The 22,769-nt window shown below is 40.3% G+C and overlaps 1 protein-coding gene across 13 annotated transcripts in view; it reads right to left on the reverse strand.

The window, feature by feature from the left end:
- Positions 1-22,769, reverse strand: part of KLF12 (KLF transcription factor 12) — a 249,071-nt gene that overhangs the window by 191,676 nt on the left and 34,626 nt on the right. For 2 of the 13 annotated variants that reach the window (XM_071741185.1, XM_071741109.1), the window contains exon 1: positions 21,196-21,258. The exons of 7 other annotated variants lie outside the window; for them this stretch is intronic. In XM_071741185.1, the coding sequence (XP_071597286.1) occupies positions 21,196-21,243 (48 nt within the window). In that variant the 5' untranslated portion in view covers positions 21,244-21,258. Of the gene's footprint in view, positions 1-15,654; positions 15,716-21,195; positions 21,259-22,769 lie in introns of those variants that run through there. 4 more of the 13 variants (XM_071741205.1, XM_071741153.1, XM_071741117.1 and 1 more) reach the window with 4 other exon arrangements.

The following is a 22,769-nucleotide window of genomic DNA, read 5'->3' on the forward strand; positions in this document are numbered from 1 at the left end:
TCACCATACAAAACCAACCCACTGACAGTGTCAGTCCAGAGGTGAAGAGCAAGTATCAGTGTATGTCGTAATATTAAGATGTTCTGAGAACACCTGCAGAGGTGGTTGCAACAATCTTTCTAACAAACATCAGGAATATTGCAAACAACACTCCTGTAAGTGGCAGATGTCATCATCATAACAATAACAACTACAGAGCTGCACCTTGTTCAGTTACCACAATTAAGATTCTGTTAAAATTCCCATTAAAAATACCTGGTTTTCCTTACCTGTAACTCATCCTTATAAGATGAAGCATGTTATAAGCTGCTGATTTTTATAAGACAATGAATGAAGGATTAGAAATCAAAACGAATGTTACTCTCTTGGTGTGAGGAGAAGGAAATCAAAACAACTTTATTATGCACAGCAGAAAGTAATATAAACCAATAAAAATCATAAGTTTTGGTTACACAGAAAAAGTTTTATAGCTAATAAAAACTAAACCACTGAAAATAAAACTCATAGAAATGTACATTTATGGTTAAAAAAAAAAAAAAGGCAAAAAAGAAAAATCAGAAAAAAAATCAGTGTTACTGAAGTTAATACTGGAGAAAATACATCTGAACAACATCTACACACTGCATCAGGCTCTTCCAGATCCTTCAAGGACTCTTTTTAAAGTTAAAAAGTTACATGCAGACATAAGCACAAACTCACACATGGAATGCATATCAAAGGAATAAAATCCAACAGCTCCCACCAGGGCTTTATTCAACACAGGCACATGAGGTCTTGGTACCCAACTGAAGGCTTACAGCTGGAGAGGGCAAACAGGGAAAGGCTTCTTGCATTTAAGGGCCATTTTCACCAGCTGCATCACTTCTGTTCTTAGTCATTCCGATGCATTACTGTCATATTATTTTGCTTTTCCGGCTGTATTTTCCTCCTATGGAGGAAGCCCACTGTTCCCATCTCTCTTTCCCTTATCAACTGACCAAGTGACAATAAAGTGAGATAGGTCTGGTGATTCACCACCCCCGTTGGCTTTCACATCCTGCTGCTCACAGCTGGCACGCTAAAACACGAGTGTCAAGCAGTCAGGAAATCTCGACAGGCCCCTAATCTTTAGGGTATCAAATACAGTAAAGTCATCCTCTCCTATGGAAAAAAAAAATAAATTCTCACAGACCAGGGCCAGCGGTTTAAAGGGCCTTGACACAAAGAGAAGGATTAGAACAAGCCAGCACCATTTCAAAATGAAAAAGCAGCAAGGTCTGGCTTCCTAACAAGCAAATTCACTAAAAAGCCACAGGCTTAACTGGAAACAACCTGGAGTATGCCAGAAAGTACAAAGTACCCTCTTGAACACATGAAGGAAAAAAAAAAAAAAAAAAAAAAGCAGCCATATTTTTTTCAATGGATTTTTCTTATCAGGGTTTGGAAAGAGCCCACAAGGAAATATTACACTGAATGAGTTCAGGAGCATATTACCTAAATACAGACGCACATTTGTGGTAGTATAGGGGATGACATTCACAAACATCTCACTACTACTCTGTAAATGCCTCCAAGATACACAAACATCTCTGGGCCGTACCAGGGATGCACAAGTTTCACAGAAGCTGCCTTTTAGAAGTTTCCTGAAGACCTGTGCACCAGTGACAGAGATAGCAGCACCAGATGTCTTCTGAGCTTTTCCACACTCTGGACCCAGCACTCTCAGAAGAGTGCAGTCTCTGGGCACCCAAACAAAAGAGAATGAATTTTCAAGATCAGAAAAGACTGAGCAGCCAGTCATAACATCCCCTTCCCTCCTCTTGAGAGGGGCAATGAAGACGAGACACAGTCATGTTGAGTTTTGTTGCAGGGATGCAATAGTAGATGTAAGAAAGACAGAGCAACATCAACCTTTACATGGGTGATTATAAAAATCTCTTGCAGGTGTCAGAAAGCAAGGCAGGGCCCTGATCTGGAAGAGGCTTGCTATGGACCTCAGCAGGAGGGCACTGTCATTCTGCCTCTCCAGGACTGAGCTTTCTGACCATCCTCTCCTCTCACCTCTCTTCCCATCCTCCAAACTAGACCAAGACTTCCTCCCTTGGAGTCGGGGGGGCATAAATTAAATTAAACAAATACTAAGTTAAGCTTTAAGAAACTGATCAACATCAGCTTCAGCTTAAGCTATGATGACCCTAGAGACAAGGTCCAGCAGACCACAGCATCTCAGAGTTGCTCCCAAACTGAAAGAAATTTGCACCAGCAGGACAGCAATAGTTAGGAAAGCATCAGTTCTCCTCTACCACTCCTGCTGGGGGCATGACAGATCAGGGTCCTTAGTAGATGACCCTCCCCTGTTTTCACAACTTCTGTTTTTTTCTGTTGCCACCTCAAGAGCCATCAATGGAGAATTCAAATAAATCATAAAAGCCAGGATGGAAGAAACCTCATGAAATCATCTAGCCTCTCCCTAGCAATTCACACAACTGTGATTACCTCAGAAATCATTATATCTTCATTATATCCATTATAGGCAAGCTTCAAGAACAGAATCACTGGACCTGCAAACCAAAACTGCCTGTAGCACCAAGATTCATCTTGATTTACTCTGAAGACAAAACATCTGCTTTAACTTACCATCAGGACCACAAAGAGAACAAAAATAGTCAGTGTATGCAGACTGAGAGTTTGCCAAGAGCTCTGATATTTACTTCAATTGTTCCTATGGACATCTATAAAATAAACATTTTTCAATGGAAAATTAAGAATAAACTTCCCACAAAATATGACTAATTCCAAGAAATTATATGCCTTTTAAGGATATTTTGCAGATCAACTAGCACAGATGATATCTGTAAAATGTTTTGAAGATGAAAAACTGTGTATCTCTCAAAGTTTCACCTGTCAAGAGGCAGTGTAAGAAAAATACATTTTCATTCCTCAGTATATGAAATAATACAGCAGTCTGTTAAGTGGAAAAGCAGCTAACCCATATAAAATAGCAGCCAGTCCCCCCATTTCTTAAAAACTGATTTTGTACACAAGGTTTATGATCTGTGCCCCAGAAAAGCAACAACAGCAGTGGCAAAAAGGCAGTTCCATCACGTAGAAGTCCACATTCCCCTGGCTAAAGCTATTTTCTAAAAGAGGCAAGGCTGCTGCTAACCCTAGTCAGATGAAGTTTCCAGATACCACTGAACTCTGTAATACTGGCACATCTAGGTCACCACAAAGGTCCCTGGAGCTGATGATGTAATTGGTTGTGACCCTTGGTGAAATACAAAAGTCAGTATTTGGTCCATGTGTTCTATTTTATTTTTTATTTTAATGCATGATAACTCAAGGTACACAAGTGTAAAAGTGTACCACCAAGCAGACTATATGTTAATAAAAAAACAGTACAGAATGCACTCAAAGTAACAACATTTTCACCACTAAAATATAAATCTTTGTAGTGCTGTAAAGGACACATGGAAATGTAGACACCCTCAAGGTAACCACATACAGAAAGTGTTACGACTTCGTAGAGACTTTTCTAAATACCTCTGATCTCTTGGGATTTGGTTACATCTGATTAGTCACACCCAGAGAATCACCATAAATAATACCAGGACTTTTTTTCTATTGCATGCATAAAACCTTGTGAACTACTTTTTTTTAAAATATCATTTTGATCATACATTAGTATTTTTTTAGCTATAAATATACCGATAATTATATATACTCCAGTTGGTAAAGGTCAGACAGAATGCTTCACTTTTGAACTCCACCATGTAGATGTACAACCTGAAAAAGCTATTAATAAGACACTGCATTCATCTATCCAGTGCAATTAGGTAACTCAGAATTATCCTCTGTTTTATGCTGTAGTTACACAAAAAAATAATGCTGTTAAAAGCAGTAACAAACATCAATACCCACTTGTGAAAGACAAGGGCACACTAAAAGGAAGGGAAAGAGCAGGAAGGGAACCAGAAGAAATAGACTGAAATGCCACTGAAAAATAGAAGAGGGAAATTAATACCTGTTTATTAGAATTTGCCCTAATGTATTTGCATTTTTTCTGCCTCTCAGAAATGGAAACAGAGGATTATTGATGATAGTCAAGACCATCTAGCATTCTGCTAGAAGAAATAATCAAGCCCTAGAGTGTAAATCTAGGGTTATAAACGAGACTAAAAGACTGTGAAATATAGCAAACTGAAGACTACCCTTTACATTTATTTTACCCTGTTCATTTCTCCAGATAAGTTTAATATTTTTCACATTAGATTGTTTTTCAGGGGAGCAGCAGAGCAGCCCAGCAACTGACTGCTATTTTGTGACTGTGCATTCCAAGTGACCTTAAAACAGGTGTATCTGTGAATTTTTGCTTGCTTGCTCACACTCTGGTGCCTGGGCTTTGCCATTTTTAGCAATCCCTTCCTGTGTGAACAAGCTCAAGCGCTGGGCTTTCTTTCACACACCAACAGGAAGCTCTGCCACCAAAGCTGCAAACAGTGTAAGGGGAGAGGTGCAAGGGAGCTGCACAGTAAGGACAGAAAAATTCTCATATTAACTTATAATAATAATTTTTTTTAAAATTAGGATCACAGATAAAAGGTCTGGAAGAGAAAGGGTTCAATTTGCTATCTAGAGCAAAGCAAAGAGGAGATAATGACAAAAAGTTCAAGTCTTGGCATCTGGTGAAACAAGAGGAGGAGAGGAAAAAGCATCAGTAAAAAGAAGTCAAATAACATGGCCTTCAAATTATGGGACTGCCTCCTGTAAATATCTCACATGCAAGTTTTCTGAATGTGAAATACAGGGAGGAAGGTATGTGGGAATATGAAGATATGGGCTGAATGAGCACCCTGAAGACATCTGACACACACAGAGTGACTGAAACTCCTAAGAGCAAAGGAATCAGAGGACTGAATGAAGCAATTCTAACTGTAACTAAAAAAACATGTAAGATTTACAAAATATAATTACTACCATGCAACCCCTATGATTCATTATCTACACCAGATAAATTGTCCTGAACCTCCAATTACTGGCCTATAAAGTAGGTAGAAAACCAACTGGACCACTCACTTCAAAATACATTCACCAGCTACTCAAAGGTCAGTGGCCAGTTTCTTGGTGCCAATACTGTTCATGACAGCTACACTGACACCCTGTATGATGGGAGAGAGCACACCCTCAGAAGGCTTAAAAATGACTTAAAATTCCGGGGTGACATCTATTCAGAGGGATCTCAGCAAGCTGGAGCAGGAACATCATGAGGTTCAATAAAAGTAAACAGCAGGCCATGTCCTTGGGGAGGGGTGACTCCCACACCAGTACATGCTGTCTGCCAACCAGCTGGAAAGCAGCTTGTTAGAAAAAGAGCTGGGGATCCTGAGGGGTGGTAAGTTGATCATGAACCAGCAGTGGGTTCTTGTGGCAAAGGCAGACAACTTCATCCTGGGCTTTATTAAGAGCAGCATCCCTCCAGGCAGACGGAGGTGATCCCCACCCCTCTCTGGGAGTGCTGGGCTCAGTCTTGGGTTCCTCAGCACAAGACAGACGTGGACACACCAGAGGGAGTTCAGGACAGGCCACCAACTTGGTTAGGGGCTGGAGGACATGGCATTTGTGTGTGGACAGGCTGTAAGATGGGGCTGTTCAGCCTAAATAAGAGAAAGCTTGGGTCAAAGAGGGGATCTTACTGCTGTCTATAACTACCCAATGTGGTGCAAGGACAACAGAGCCCAGCTCCTCTCAAACAGGACAGGAGGTAAAGGATACAACAGCAGCAATCATAATTTTGATTAAGGAAACAAGTTTTTTTATGATAAAGATCAAACCCTACAACCAAGTGACTAGGACAGTCACAGGATCTCCATCATCCTTGGAGATGTTCAAAACTTTATTACATGGATTGGAGCAACCTCACCACACTCTGAAGCTGGAATCAACTCTGAATTTGGCCCTGCTCTGAGAAGGGACTGGACCAAATAAATGACCTTTAGAGATACCTTCCAGCCTACAGTAGTCTACCATTCTGAGCCTTCTCCTGTGTGTATTTTGTTTCTCCAACCATTAAGACTGGCAATCCAGCTTTCTGAGAGTACAGGAAGCACCCACTCCAGTGACATGAATTTTTTAAGACCTAGAATTCAGGGGAAAAAAAACCTGAAGTAGATAGCTTCAGACAAGTTTTAGCATTCTTGCAACTGGAAAGGAAAAAACTCTAAACCCTATTTTCCCTCCAAGCTGTTAAAAAACAAATGCACTTTTTCTTCAGAACTCCCAATCATGAACATGCACATATGTGTACGTGTGTGTCAAACTAGATATTCATACACAATAGATATTGTGTATCCATACACATACGCCAACATACCCCATTCTGAAAAGGTAAAAAAACCCAGCATACTTAAGTACCATACCACAGAAACACAGTTCACATAGTTAAATCTCACTGTGCAGGCACATTCCAGCAATACAAACTTCAGGGTAAAATACAGTTCCCATGTCATGCGTTTTCTACTCTCCCAATGTCATGCCCACTCATGTAACAATAACTAAAGCCACAGCTTACAGACACCAGAAAAGTGGCAATATGTTCTCAGCTCAAAGGACAGACCCAAATTTACTCAAGTGCCAAATCATTTGCCATCACTAGCACATACTATTTAGACTACAACTTCAGGACTTCTGTAGCTCAGATCAACTGCTCTGAGAAAGACTCCGCAAACTTTCAAGAAGTGAAAAGCAAAGCAATAAATTTCACCAGTTTTGTGTTTTGTTTTTTTTTTCCTTCTAGGCACACATGGTATGTTTATGTAAGAATATTATAATCCATCTGAAATATAAAGTATCTCCCAAAAGGAAATTTCAGGTTTGGGATTTTTACATACAAACTAAAGAGTATGAATCACATGATGAAACAGAAGGAGGAACAGATTTCTGTAGTTTCCTATCATCTGTGTACAAAGCACCAGGATGCATACATGATATTAATCACCCAAGACTCCACAGACTGCATCACCAGAACTGCATATGGAATCCACAGTTATTATACTTTGATGCTGAAGTTAGACTGCACCCAGTACAGAGGATTGAGAGGACAAATTCAGTGCACTTTTACCTTCAAAACTGGTGCAACTCCCGATGATATTATTTCTCCCTTCTAGAAAAATAACACAACAGTGTCCAGGCTGTGTCCCAGTGCCAAAATATATAATAACACTGCACTAAAACAGTGGTTTTCAGCAATATCTCTAATATTTTTTCCACAACACTGAAACTGATTTCATATAAAAACAGGGCGACAGAACACAAAGCAGACTTTGGAAAATTCTGCCTGCATTTCAACCATAAATCATGAAGGTGACACATGGTTTTGGGCCATGGGACGTATCTATCCTTGGGAAACAAGCTGAAAAAGCAAGGGAGCTCTGCCTTGGTTGGGCTCACTACATACACAGTGCCTCTGGGCATCTCCCCAGAGCCCCCAAAACACTCAGCAATGGATGATAACATGCATGGCTCTCCCAACTACATTATCAGGTGCCCACAGTAACAAAATGAGGGTGAGCAAACACACCTTCTTCCTCCCTGGGTTGCATCACACCAGGGATACTCAGCATTCAACAGACCTGTGAAAGCAAGCAGCAACTGAGCAGCTGGCAGTGGTACTCGATGAATAATAATTACAATATAGGGGAAAAAAAACAAGCAACAGTTCACATCAAATATCTAGCTCTCTGCCCCGCAAACATTCTTGTACTTTAACTGTAATTTCAAAGAAAAACAATTTTTTACATTATCAAATCACAGGCTGAAGAAAATTTACAGCTTTGGAGGCAAAAAACAAACAAAAAAAAAAAACCAAACCCAAGAAATCAAGCAACCAACAAAAAACACAACAAAACAAACCCAACCATGAAAGCAAAGCATCCTCTTTCTCAAAATACAGTCACAAGACTTAGATGCTTTAACTTTTAACCCACATCCTCCAGGGGAAGGATGGAAGGAAGGAGGATAAATACATGTTGCCTAGGAAGGCTTAACAATCCAGATCCACTGTTATACTGTTGTTCACTGTTGTTTCACCCTCATGGGTTTTGAAGTAGGAAACACAGGGGATTTAAGTTAATTATTATACTAGCAAGTCATAAAAGTATTAAGAGAAGTATGGCAAGCACAATTTTACATATTGGCTTACACTGAAAATAAGAGAAAAAAACCCACAGATTTGACACTTTTGATTATGACTATACTGTATAAATACAGCCTGAAGCAGGAATAAAACCAAACACATCAGTCTAGCTCCAATTTTTAATATCATAAATTTGTAGCTAATCCTTAAGTGATGCTGCAGACCTTGTGTTTGCTTGTTCTATATACAAATATGCAACTAGACTGTGCAAGGTGCCCAGGAACACCCATTTAAGTCAGGAGCATGGGTTGTTTCATAGCCCAGCAAAGACCTACTGTCTCCAAGCAGCATTAGACCTTATCAAAATTACTGCTGTCATCCAGTTTATCTAAAAAATAAGTTTTGATGGTGGCAGTAACATCTCCTAGATCCTGACACAGACTGAGATACAGCTATATAAATAGAAGCTGTATTTAGAAAAATAACTATGGTTGAAGTTTTATTCATTTTACTTCTTACATTTCCTAATTAATACCCTACTTCTTTTTTATCAGGTTAAAATCAAAGTGCATGAATCAGTGCAATGTCCTCCTAAGGAATAACCCAGACTCAGTGCAAGTAGTCACCAGCTGTAAACCTTTTTATATGCTGTACCACTTAAACTCTTCATGCATCCCTGTCACATCTTCCTCAGCCATAGAGCAGAAGAGTAAATCTTAAGAGAACACAGGTATGTTTCTTGGTGGAGGGCATGGTTAATCAAAACAGATTAACTCATTTGAAAGCAAGGTGCCACCAGTTCCTTCTTCTCTCCCTGCCCTTGTTACTCACCTCATTGACTTTTAGTTCATGAGGTTCACCACCTCTGATGTTCATTTGAATCGTTTGGAGAACCAAAGGTCAGCAAAAGGGCAAAACTACAATCTACTGCATTAAAAATAATTAAATTTTCAGCCAGATTAGTGAACTGAATCTTCTTGCCCAGAGGCCAAATCAGTACTGGAGCCAGAACACGGAACAGAGTACAAATGGCAGGAGAAGGGGAGATGGAGACCACCGCTTCTGGCAGAGTGAGGTGCAGGGTTTAAGTTCATCCTATCAAAACAGTATCTGGTAGACAAATGGGACAACTTGCCAGCTACTGCTACTGCAGAACTGAAGTGCTTTCCAGAATTTTCACATTCTTCTATAACAGCATGAATTCTGCACAGAATTTTAAAATAACATAAGACAACACTTACACTCTTGATTGGTGTGTTAAGATAAGAGGTTTCAGGGACTCGCTGGCAAGAGCTTGAGGATCAAGCTCTGTGGCCCTGTAAGCATTTCATTTTTCCTGTAATTCTGGAATTGTCTCAGGACTCGTCTACTGTTGACAGAGCTATACATTTTCTCATTAAACTTCAGTGGGATCAATCCTTAATGTAATTGCACTCCTGATACAGTGAGTGAAACATAAAGGGAACTCTCCATAAAAAGGAGATGAAGAGTCCACAGGAGCATTTTTATTTCTCAACACTCTATCTTTACATTACAGGCATGCTTCAAAAGAAAATGAAATTAACCCGTGAGTGCTATTTAGCTGTCAGATATGATGCCAATGGGCACTTTAACAAAGACCAAACAGTCAGATATAAGAGGCAGGATATGCTGTGATGACTTTCAGTACTGCTTTCATATGAGTGAATGCATTCACATCTTTACCTGAGCAGTGTCTCACAGCAGGCAGAACAAAAGGCATATTTAAATTATGTATTTGTTTACAGCAGCAAAAGAAAATACAGCTACAATAAAAATTCCAAGATATAGTTGTAAGTTCAGCAAGAGAAGCATCTCAGACCCAGTTACTGGTTACTGTTAACTGCAAACCTGTTAACTGGTTTTCTACAGGCAGCAGCTAATTTATAAATGACATGACTTCAATTGAGATATTCTGTGCTAAGTTTCTGCACAGAACACATTTTTACAGTGAGAATTAGTAGCCCCTGAAGATATGCATTTCCAGTAGAAGTGTGAACATATTTAACTAGAGATGGTAAAATATGTTTTTTTCAGCTACTTAGCATTACCAAAAACCCTTACTGTAAGAACATAATAAAAAGAAATGAGCAGTTCAAGGTAAAACATTATCTGCAATCGCTTCCATACACATCCTATCTTTATGACTGCTGGCTGCAACCTTTTTAAGGTCCTTTCACTGACAGTGCTTATCTCAGCTTTCATTTCAAAAGCTTTTTTTCAAAAAAAAGAAAAAAGAAGAAGAATCTTCTTGCAATCAAGTACCCTTCAAAGTACAGGTGAAACTGCTTGATTCTTTGTCCCAATGATTTTTCACCACGAGCTATTCATAGCCCAAATTACCTTCTAGTATCAGAATCACAAAGAAAAAGGCACCATAAACAGCTACTCAGTTTGTGGAAGCTGAGCATTATTTAGCACCTACAAACAGACCTGAAGATGAGATCCAGTACATGACAGTGCTCACATGTCCCTCACTGCAGCTCCAAGCTTGCAGGTATCTGGTCCCCAAGCTCTGGCACCCAGAAGCCCATAATGGGAACCCCGTGCATGGGAGGAGAGGCACTTCACAGTGCAATCAAAGCCTTCACCCACACTTTTAAGAGCTGACCAGAATTTGCAAACTGCTAATGCACAAGAAGCAGCCAATCTTAAACCAAAAAACCCTATGCACAAGACACCAAATCCACACTTCCAGCCTCTGAATACAATTGATGTTTCTCACCTGAGGAGAGCTTACAATGTTCTACTCTTCTTGCCTAAAACTGAGCATCAGTAACAGGGAGGCTGCACCACTCCCCATGCCCATCTGGAGTTGCAGAGAGGACCAAGCTGCTCCTCCTGGGTCAGCAGTGTTCATGTCCATGCTCAGCTTCTAAATCCATGCTCAGTTTCTCACAGCCCAGAACAAGAGGTTTGCTTTTCCAGGACAGAGAAGCAAAGGACAGCATGGTCAGCTGTGCACCACAGGGAATCCCACATCCCCAGGGCTGTTTCATGCATTTGGATATCCCCTGAAGAAAGTCCCTTGTTTGGGTCCAGCACCACACATGCCTCGTGTGACCATCATTTGCAGACACCAGGTGGCTTTGCCTTTCTCTGCAATTAGAACAGAGAGTTCTCTGGAGCTCAAAAAAACAGCTCTTGGGTCAGTAATTTCAGCAGCACACAAGGAGGCACTGATTTTCAATAGGATTTAGGCACTCCCAAGCTTTCTCCATGAAGAAAGAAGACAGATAAACCAAGTACACTACCATGCAATGAAGAATACAGCTGCACATGAGCAGAGGAGCCTCCCCTAAGTCTTCAACTAAAAGAGAAAGTGCAAAGATCACTACATGGATAGTAGCTGCAGTTACCCTTAGGGACAGGAGTAACAACAGGAATATAGCATCCACTTAGGAAAAGAAAAGGATGGACAAAGGAAGGGAAAAGAGCACTAGGAAGTGAAACATGAGCACGGGAACAGAATATGCAAAGTAAAAAACGGTGGGCTAAAGGAGGAAGAACAGGGTAAGTGATGGAGAAAAATGATATACAAAAGAAATTGTGAGAAATTCTACTTTAGGTACTTTAAGAAGCTTCAGCATACTGCTGTGAGGGAATTATGCCTTTTTTTGTTGTTACTTGGTTGGATGTAGTGGTGGATTTTTCCTGCTTCTGTCTTTCTAGAAAATATTGGATCTGAAAGCTGAGCAAGCTGAGCACTGCCAGGAAGTGAAGTCATCAAGACAGGCTGTGTCTATTGATTTTAAATGTTTTTAAATCACAAGAGCATCCTGCATATGCATACTCACAAGCAAGAGACCAGAATGGAAAGAGACACAAAAAGTGAGTGAGCCAGAAAGACAAAACATCAGACAAACGTGCAAGAGACACTAGGTGGAAGATACGGAGAGTCAGGTATGGAAAGAAAGAAAAACGTTCAAAAAAATGAGAGGACTGAAAAATTCAGACACAACTTTCAAGCTACTCAGCTGTAATGTTTCTGCTTTTCTTATTTTTACAATATTTGTATCTGGCAATGTCCTATAATTAGGAGCATAATGCAAAGGTGATCAGACTTTGTATGTGATTAGTACAAGTATTTTCATTAAATTAATATTTCTGCCTATTCTAAATTTTAGCAAACTAACAGCAAGATAGAAAGATGAAATAACCTCTACTGCACCCCTGCTTCAGCTCAGCAGGAGCACAGGAGCCCTCCCACCACACAGGCTTCTGATATACTTGAAGAACAATTTCTTGAAAGCACTTTCAGTTGTTGGCAACTACAGCAACCCCAAGAGGAAGGGGTCAAACTGCAGCAAGAGAGATCTGCACCATCCTCGAGATTTTCCTGCTTTCTCCAATCCCTACCTGACCACAAGTCAATTAAAGCTGGGGATTGCTTTTAAAGCCTTGGGCTATTTTTATTTTCTCTGCTATTTACCCCACCTAGAAATAGAGCAGTGCTCTGGGCCCAGCACATTTGTAGTTTTTCTGCTCTACAACTTGGCAATATTCTTGTATTTCATATCCATATTTACATATATACACATATCCATGCCTAAATATATACAAATATACATATATGCCTGGTTACAGACATGCACATATAAATACATCCACTTAAGCATTCAGCAGCACAACTGCTTTCACTCAAGTAATAAGCTACTTCTGCAAAGTAATTAACTGATCCAGGTCAGGACAGACTTAATTCCTCCATCCACCTTCACAGAACCCTTAAGAGTGGGTACAGGTCCATCTCCAGATCCACTTTAGTATCAGCACAGCTGCAGTCATACACAGCGGAAATATTAATACAATTAAGTTAAAATACATATATTAGAAAAAAATTGACTGTTGAAGAGTGCAATAAAGGCATGTAGTTTTGCAAATTACTCATGAACTTGGCAGTACCTTCCAAATCATCACTTCTGCTCACTCTCCTGAGATGCCAATGGAGCCAAGACCCAGCAAGTGCCTGTTTGCAAGCGAGCCCTCCCTCTAACTTTTTCAGGGCTTTAATGAGGGAAGAGTCTTTGCATCAGTACACAGGTCTGTCTGCCTACTGCCTGTATCAGGCTAAGCCTCCACATGAATAGATTTGCAAGACAGCACAGCTCTCACACAGTTAACGCCAGTAGACATTTGTTTGGCAACGAGGAATCATCCACGGGAATCATCCAAAAACAGTTTGGGTTTTATCTTTAACATAAAAAAAAAACAAACTGGCATTCTGCCCTGCCAGTACAGCAGCCTACACCGAGAGGATCCTCTGCATCCCACCTGGGTCCCCTCACATCTTATTTACCAGACCTCATGCAGACAGTACCACAAAGTTAAGTTCTGTATTTCTGCTTAAAAGATTGGTCATATTTTTGTGGGGCACTCTCACCATCAGGTAGACAGATGGAATCACAGTCTGTTGAAAAGAAACAAACACAGATCAATAACTACAGCCTGATTCCTGTGCTTTAAATATTGTCAAAACACACACAAGGAAAAGGCTGGTGAACTTCACAGAAAAAGCTCAGTGCACTCCAATGATTCTGCACAGGGAACTAGAATCCACAGGAGTCCACTACAGAGGGAGAAGTATCTGCAACCAGACAAGTAAATAAATAAATAAGGATGAGGAACATTTCACATTCTTTCAGCCATTCATATTTAATGATCTCTATACGACACAGTCTACAGTCCTTTCCCTATTGATTTTTTTCCTCCTCTTTCATTTGTGAAAAATTGATTTTTCTTGCCTGTGTTTGCTGAAGTGTCAACACCTGCAGCTCACTGCTTGCTTTAATCTTTGTATTCGTTCATCCATACTTTCAAGTAAGCCCCGGCAAACAAACACCTGGGAGCCTCTGTCCCACACTCACTCTAGTGGTCTCAGCAAGTCTCAGAAATCCTATACCTGCTCTGTTATGGCCAAAAGATAAGGAGGCACCTTCTGCCTTCCCAAAGGCTTCTCAGTGACCCCTTGTGTTGCTGAAGACCCTCAGGATAAAGCCCACATCACACGTTTTTGCAGAGCATCATCTCAGAGCAGCACCAACACCTGAGGAAGAGAGAGGAGCTCAGGCTTCCAGTGCCTGAATGCCCTCTGGAAACCTGGCACAACAAAAGAAAATGTTGGAAGAAGCTAGAATTGGGGGAGGTTGAGATGAAAAGGAAGAATGTACTCATACAATAAAGGCCTCATGAAGGCTACCACCCATTTCTCTCACTCTCACAGTGATGGATTTAACACAGGAGCCCACACCACACTCTGCCAACCTACTCAGTTCCTCCAAAGACAGTTAGACTAGCTGGAAAAATGCCAGACAACTCTGATCCTTCAAATCCCTTGGCTGTAAAACTTCAAAATTGTAGTACACATTTTTAAAAAATAAATAAATAAATAAATTGAGAAATTTATTTTAAAATTTCAGTGAGAACTCCTTGGGGATTAATCCAAATAACAATTTTAAAAAAATCATGGAAGTTAAATCAGTGGTGCTTATGAAATACAAATATTTTAGCATGGAATCCCTTCTGTGAAAAAAGGAGCTCTTAATTCTCAAACCAGGCGAGCCTGTGCAGCAGTATTTATGATGTGTGCATATGTCCACTCTGAACATGTATGGTTTATTTCACTTTTGATCTGAACTAAGGCTTGTAGATGTGAAAGGCATTAATCCACTTTAGAAATCAATCTCCTCTACTTGCTGAAAAACCAAAGAAATATATCCTAAAGTCTTAATGCAATGAAACACACTCAGTCTCCTCCTATGGCAAATGGTCACTAGATATATTCAGAAATATTTCAGAATTGTAGAGTGCATACAAAAATAAGAATTTTCCACACAACAGGCTGTTAAACTCTTAAGTTAACTAGCCATGTCACAAGCTTATGCATTTCAAAACCTAGAAAATATATTGCTATTCCACTATCCTGAGTATTAACTATTTTGGGTTTGACTAACCAAAATTATTTTAAGCCCTTCATGACTCCATACTATTGTCTCTCCCTGGCCCTTTGGGCTAAAGACATAAATAACACATGATTTACGGTGTAAGCCCGAAGTTACACAATTCTACAGCTTAATATCTGACTGGCAAAAGAAAGGGGACCAAGTAACCATGACATAACAAAAAAATACACAATTAAATTATTAAATAACATCTAAAACCCTAATTATCTATTTGGGATTCACTACAAGACAACAACAATCCTGCTTGTAGGCTAGAGGAAAATTTTAAAAGGCAATTCAGTGACTCTCCAGGAGTCAATGGGACAAAGCTCTCAAGTGAGAGGACCTGGGGCAATGTTCTTCTATACAGTTACATTCTACACAGACAGCATCCGCATGGCACGTTGCACTGAGACTCCTCCAGCACATGGCATGGGGTAATTCATCTTTTACATAGCTATGTCCTATTTGGTTGATTTTCTACATAGCAGAAATTCCCCAAGGAAAAAAAAAGGAAAAAAGAAAAAAAGAAAAAAAAAGCTTAAGATCTGCCACAATATTATTCATTAAAAAAAGAAAGTGTCTCACCCTGTGCAGAGATGAATGATTCATCATTGTGCCCTGAGGAATATCCAGGTCAAACAAGGATGCCAGATAAAAAGACAATCACTTCACAAACCAAGTGCACTGTAAATAAATAAAATGAGACCTCTTGGTTTCCTGAGAAGGGGAATTTTTCTGTGAATTTGAGTCTGCTCTAAACTTCATAAAATTAAACATGCGACAATTTTTTCATTAAAGCAATATCTGAGAAGACAGAGTTACAATGCAGGACCACAAACCATGTTGCAAAAGAAAAAATCTTCTACTATTCTTCAAGCAGCTACTCCACATTAAACTTTAAACAGTGAAACAGCTCCTTAATTAGGAGCACAGTGAGAAACAGAAGAGCTGCACTTCCCCCAGAGATACGTCTCTCCCTGGGAAGACCCTGCTGACAGGGAAGCCACCTCTTTACTACTACCCTGGCCAGGATCTGGTAGCAGAAACCTACCCTGGTACCCAGGGGAGCTATGGTGTACACAAACCAGGTTGACTTTGGAGGAAGCTAAGCCAGGAGCCCCTCTCCAGCTCCATGCCAAATGCACTGTGACCCCAGTGGGATAAATAAGGGTGCAACGGCAACTGCTCTCAGTCTCAATCTTCCTCAGAAGCTCCAGATCACCAACAGCCTCCCAACACACAGTTAGGCTGTACACATATGCTAGTTTTCAGACCAGTTTGCCAGTTCTACCACATCAGTATTTGCTTTATGTTTCATGATTCCCTTTACTATCCTTGAGTCCTGCTGCTTCTTCGAACCACCTTCCCTTAGTTTCCACATGAGCAGAACATTTCAGTATGTTTACAAATAATTACAGAGTCATGGGAAAGAAGCTCCAAGGCTGAACTACTGAAACTGAAGTTAGGCAGCTTTCCCCATGGGACACAACAGTAGATGTCCTGGGAACATGTAAGGACACTGCTGGACTTCACAGACATCCTCCAATCAGAACACATCTATGTGATCTGTGGTATATTTAGGCAGCAGCACATCTGAAGCTCTCACCCAAGGCTCCCCTTACCGCCAACAGAGTGGAAGAGAAGCTTCTAGAACTGAACACAAATCTCAAGGCAATCTTCCAGGTGTGCTTGGTAAAAGGACTAACCACAAAGGAAAAGTTTGGGTCAGGTGATTGTAGGTAGATGGCCCTTGTAGGAGCAACAGATACCACCACAAAGAGCACTGGATTACACTACATAAGCTACTTTTCCCATTTGCAAAATGAATACTTAAATAACAGCATTTGCTTTATGACTACAGCACTGATATTCACTGGTTTCCTATAATCTATTGATTAAATCATCTTACTTAAAAGGACAACATCCCATAATTATTATATGCCTTGGTTACCTTTAAAGCATTTTCTATTTTTACTTCCCACTCACCTGGGAAAACCCACCTCTTAAAATAATTTATTGTCAAATTTTACTTGCTATTATTTAGTGAATTTAACTACAGAAACTTTTACCTTGATGGTCAGGAGATGCTCTTTAATCTAGCCCATTTTATTTTGTTCAAAAGACATAACAGACAGAGTATTTGGAACATTCTGACCAAAATTAGTTATAATCTATCAAAAGCTTTAAACAAAAGTTTGGACTCGCTGCTGCCTGACCAGCTTCTATTCACCATCTCCCTGCCCTGAAGTAGGTACTGTGTCCCTCAATAACAGCTGAGAATAAAAAGAACATGTAACGTGTTCAATTCCAAAAGCCAAGGCATAAAATGTATCAAGAACAAGTTGTAAGCTGCTCTCTTTCTAATTTTCAAAAATTAAAAATCCTTCTCTGCTTGAAATTACCCTTCATTGCTAAAATAGTTTCTAAAAAACCAAGGCTTTATATATATACATATTGTAAGCTGCACTGTATGTAGATTATATAAATTATATTATATGTATTTCATAAAAATAATCTGCACAAGACAATCTTCACACAAGGGTCTCCAAAGTTAATTAATTTCCAAAGCACTAACAATTCAAGTGTCTTAAGCACACAGCGAGGTGCAGAAGACTGAAGTTCAGTACCTTCCTAAAGAAAGAGTGCTGGAGAAGGCAGAATGCTTCACTAGATTCCCAGCTTGTTATCCCAAATCAAAAATACAGCTTCATACTTCTGCCTGTTGAAAACAAAACTGCTTTTAAGTCGCAGCAAATGCCACTGTCTTGACAAAGACTAGGTAACAAATTCAGGAGATATTGTGGCATTAAGAAGCTAAATCTTTTGTCAGAAATTTTTGGTGATTATTTTGTTAAGAGTTTCACTAATGTAGAGACCAACATACTTAGAGGAAAGCCTTTCTTGTAACATTCTGGTGAGGTTTGTGTGTGTGTGTGTTCCTAGAAAAGAAAAAAATGTCTCAAAAAGCGTTATGTGAATTATTAGTATATTTAAATTGTTTGCCCCAGGCAGGAAGAGTCCACCAACCATAAAAAAGGTAAAATGTGAAAGGTACAAGGATATTTAAACGAATTAATTCAGGTCCTTTGCTTCATAGTGTCTGAGCATCTTCCAAAAGGATGTAAAGAAACATAACTGATATATGTCATGCTAAGCTCTCTCAAACCTTTCCTGGGGAAATCCTACATGCATTGCAGTGTTTGGGGGATTTTTAGTTACTTCATTCTTTTTATCCTTTGTGCATCTGTACATTCATTTATTCATAGTCATGATAACATGGATGACTTAAGGGGCAAGAGGGATGGAGAAAAAAGATCTAATAAAGTCCAAGCATCATTAAAAAAAATGGATGGCCACTAGCAAGAAACCAAGAAAAATCAAAGAGGAAGAGAAAAAGCCAGATACACGTCACCTTATCCAAGATATCTTGCTGTATAAAAATTAATGCACACTGGATGTATCTTCAGTTTTCTAAAAGGCTGCCACCTGAAAAGTGACATATTTGGGGAGATTCAGCTCCTAAAGGTAGTCTCTTGAAAATTTTTCACACTTGGGATGCTCCTGGAAAGCAGTGTTTTGTTTGGAGATGAAGACTACAGCTTTCTGCCCAATTACAAATGACAGAAAGGGGTAAAAAGGTAAGCATTTCTAGAACTAAGTTCCTCTTCTCCATCATGACTGTCACCATCAGCAAAATGTCCCCAAAGTTTTTGGTTGTTGTTTTGTGAGGGAGTTTTTTGGTGGGGCTTTTTGGTGTTTTTCTTTCTCCTAAAAAAATCACATTTCACAGCGTGAACTTCACTGGCAAACTTTCTCACATCACTCAAACCACACTTCACTGCTCTCCTTACTGGCATTTCTGTCTGTCTTCCCACCACCTCTCTTTGGCAAATCGATTGTTCCCTTTTCAGCCCTATATGGACATCTTTTAAGACGTAGCATATTTCTACCCTCAGACTTCAGGACAGGCAGAGAAGCCAAAAATAAAGGCCTGTTTTGATCCAACAGCCTGGTTCCTAGATCTCTGAACCCAAACCCTAATAGCCTTCAAATGCCTTGTGAAGCTAAATACTAAAACTGGAGGCTCTGGGCAGGCAGGTGGGAGCAGCCAAAAGAGAAGTTTATCACAGAACCTGATAAATTTTGCTAAGGAAAAACTCTTGTGGGTGTCTGTTACTTCTAAAAACCACTCACTCATCTCTCAGGCAGCTGCCACCAGCTCTGGTTGGACCAACAGCATAAAGGGACTGCTCACCTCTTCCTTCCCACTGAAGGACTTCTGGAGACCTGACAGGGTGCATGCCTTCCCTCCTCAACACCTTTTTTCCACACCCACTCACACCCCCTGTCTCTCAAACGCATCTGTCCTAAGGTTCTACCAATGTCTCATCTCCTCCGACCCAAACCACCAGACCAGGGCTTTGCACTCATCCAAACACATGTTGCTGAACTTGGGCCTCAATAGTAAGAAAGCAAACCCAGGTTTCTTCCCACACACAAGGTTCCCCACCAAACCCCTGGGACTGGTGGGTTGGATGGATACAGGCATGGAGGAGAAAGGGGGGCTGATCCTCAATAAATGCATCTCTACCTCTTTCACAAGACTCTTTTGGGTCACTGCAAATCCTCTTTGTCAGCTGCTAGGTTCCACAGAAAAAAATAAACAAAAAAACCCACCACCTATAATAAATAAAACTAAGCCTACACTGTCAGGCAGGATTTTCAGGAGGCTGGGCTTCTTGGAAATTAAGCGGCCAACTCAAGACTTGTTAGAGTGTTTAGATTTTACGTGTGCTGTTGGTCTCCTTAAGCTCATTTTTAAGGCTGGGAAGCACATAATTGAGAAACCTAAAAGACAGTCGTGGCTTTCAGGTGTGAGTGTCAATGCAAAACAGCACTCTGAACTTGAATTCTTCCATACAGACAGTACAACACTAATTTGTTGTAAGTATTTAATGGCATAGCAGCACCCTATGTATTTGCATTCCTCTGCAACACTGAAATTTTCCAACCCAGCAGCTTCAGATCTGTTTCACAGGGGGGTTAAAAAGAAGAAGAAAAAAAAAAGGAAAAAAAAAAAAAAAAAAAAAATCCCCACAGTTTTAGGTACTTCTGCCTGGTAAATTCACAAACACAAGAATACAGCTAGAAACTGCTAACTGAACTCCCTAAAACACAAAAGCCAATCCAGCTGTAAAATAATTTCTCAGCACACAAATTACAATGCTCAGTGATCCCCTCTGTTTATAAGATGGCCAAGGCATGAGGGGCTTGTGCTGTGCTCCACAGCAAGCTGAGGTGTAGGCAGATTTAGAAAGTCCAAAACTCCCTATGGAAAATGTGCAGCTAGTAACTCTGTCTTTAAATGCAACAAGGACTCCAGCTCACATAATTTTTCTCACCTCAACAGGAGAGGTATCAAAGAGGAAGAGGAAAGGGATGGATCCCAAGAGATTTATTACCCTACATGCTAAACAAAACCACATAAAAAATGGAAGGGAATTCCTCGTTCTCTACAAAGACATCATGAGATAAAGGATTGCCATCATCACCCTCATAACCCATTGAAACACTTCCTCAGAATCACTGAATTGTCATAGTTAGAAAAGACCTCTAAGATCACCACCTCCAACTATCAACATCCCCCCAATTAAACTAAAAAAAATTTCAATATCACTATTTCAATATCACTATTTCAATACCACTACCATGGGCACTCATGAGAGCAACCGCTACATTTAATCAAAGTAACACTGATCTAAACCACCCATAACCTCAGGTTATTTGTAAAAGCTGCGCAAGACCAAGGTGTGATATAAAAAAAGAGATGATCTAGTTACTCAGTTACAAAAGGAGGTGCAGACCAGCCTGATTCGAGGTCTTTGTTCCACCCTCCTCAGCTGGAGCGACCCTCGCCCGCCCAACCCGCATGACACGCTTGTAATTCAACCCCAGCGGTGACCAAAACCAAGCTGCATTTTGTCTGCACTTCCCTGACCTCTGAGGAAGCAGATAACATCAGTCAAGTTCAGAATTAACTGTTTGCTCGGTTTCGTCGAGTTTCCCTCTGACAGGATGCCCAGAAGCACCAAGTAAGAACCAAACTATAAACGTGCAGCAACTTACCCGGTGCTCCCCCCCGCCCCCGTGCTTTCCTTTCCGCACTGATTTCATGCACGGTGCTTATGCAATCCATCAGCTGAGCTTGTGGCAGGTTAGCAAAGGGCACCAGGGACAGCCTGCCCTTTTTCTGACTCCCGGGGAGGAGCGAGCAGAGCCATGAGCAATGCCACGGCCAACACAGAAGCAGCGCAGGGTGCTGAGCTTTGGCAACCAAGCGCCTGGCCCTACAAGGAACGAGGCAAGCCCAGCCCCGAGCTGCAAAATGGCAGAGATCTGGCAGAAGTCAGTACTTCCACGGAAAAAAAAAAAAACAGGCAAGACTGAGCCTGGTACCACAGAAGTGCTTTAAAGCATTCTCAGTGACATACCACAAAAACATCATCAAGCCCTGAAAGAGCAAAGAGATTAGTAGGCTGCAGAATGAAATGCCAAAAAAGAAAAAAAAAAACAAAAAAACCCCACAAAACCCAAACCTTCTTTTCAAAGTTGATTAACACCACCTCCTCCATGGAATAACTGTTTTCCTGTGGAGTAATGGTTTTAAATTGTAAGATTTAAAACCATTTGGATTAGACTTTAGAAAGACATTCTTCTCTATGAGGGTGGTAAGACACCAGAAGTTGGCCAGAGAAGCTGTGGATGCCCCCTTCATGGAAGTGTTGGATGGGGCTTAAAGAAACATGATCTAGTGGAAGACATCCCATTCCAGGTGGGTTGGTGATCTTCAAGGTCCCTTCCAAACCAAGCCATTCTTATGATTTTATGAGTAATACAGCAGGTTAAAAGTAAAATCCATGCCTCCATCACTGCAGTCAAACAGATTTGCAGTTGAAAAGTGTGGCTGAAACTTCTTAATTTAACTTTGGCAACCAAAACCATTTTCATGTAAGTGATGCTGAGAAGGCAAAACTGACGGACACTTTGCTTCAGAATAACACATCTGCTAAAAATCCTGGATCATGCCTCATTTGTTACCATAGCCAAGGACTAGGAACTTTACTTCAGATGCCTTAAGCATAAATAAAATCCACCTACACTGGAAAATACTCATCACATTGGGACAGATTCAATCTTGACTGAGGTGTTTAACTTGCAGGGATTTCCCTCTATATAGACAGAAAGAACTCATTCCTTGCGCAAAATAGAAGTCACTGCAAAATACTTGGAGTCTCTTTACAGGTCTTGATTTAAACTCCACATCAAGCTGCAAGTGAGATGTATTCGTATGGCGTTCAAATGATTAATCCGAGAGACTGTTTCAACAGGCTAATGTGGCCTGTCATTTCCAGAAAACACTTCAAAACAAAACTGTATCACTTGATTTCTGTAGTGGAACAAAACTACTGACAGGAGAGGTCTTTTAACCCAATGAAGCCAGAAGCAGACTGCAAGAAGCCTATCCTCTCCATTTCTACTGAAACCAAGCAAAACAAGACCTGCATCTTTCTCCACTTCCCTTCAATATCTATTTCATTATTAAAAAGCTTGGATGGTTTGGAATTATTTGATTTTTGATCCTTTACTGTTTCACAATGACTACAACAGATGCAGAACCAGAATTTTTTTATTGTTATTGG

This window comes from Heliangelus exortis, chromosome 1 (genome assembly GCF_036169615.1).
Source record: "Heliangelus exortis chromosome 1, bHelExo1.hap1, whole genome shotgun sequence".
Classification (NCBI taxonomy): Eukaryota; Metazoa; Chordata; class Aves; order Apodiformes; family Trochilidae; genus Heliangelus; species Heliangelus exortis.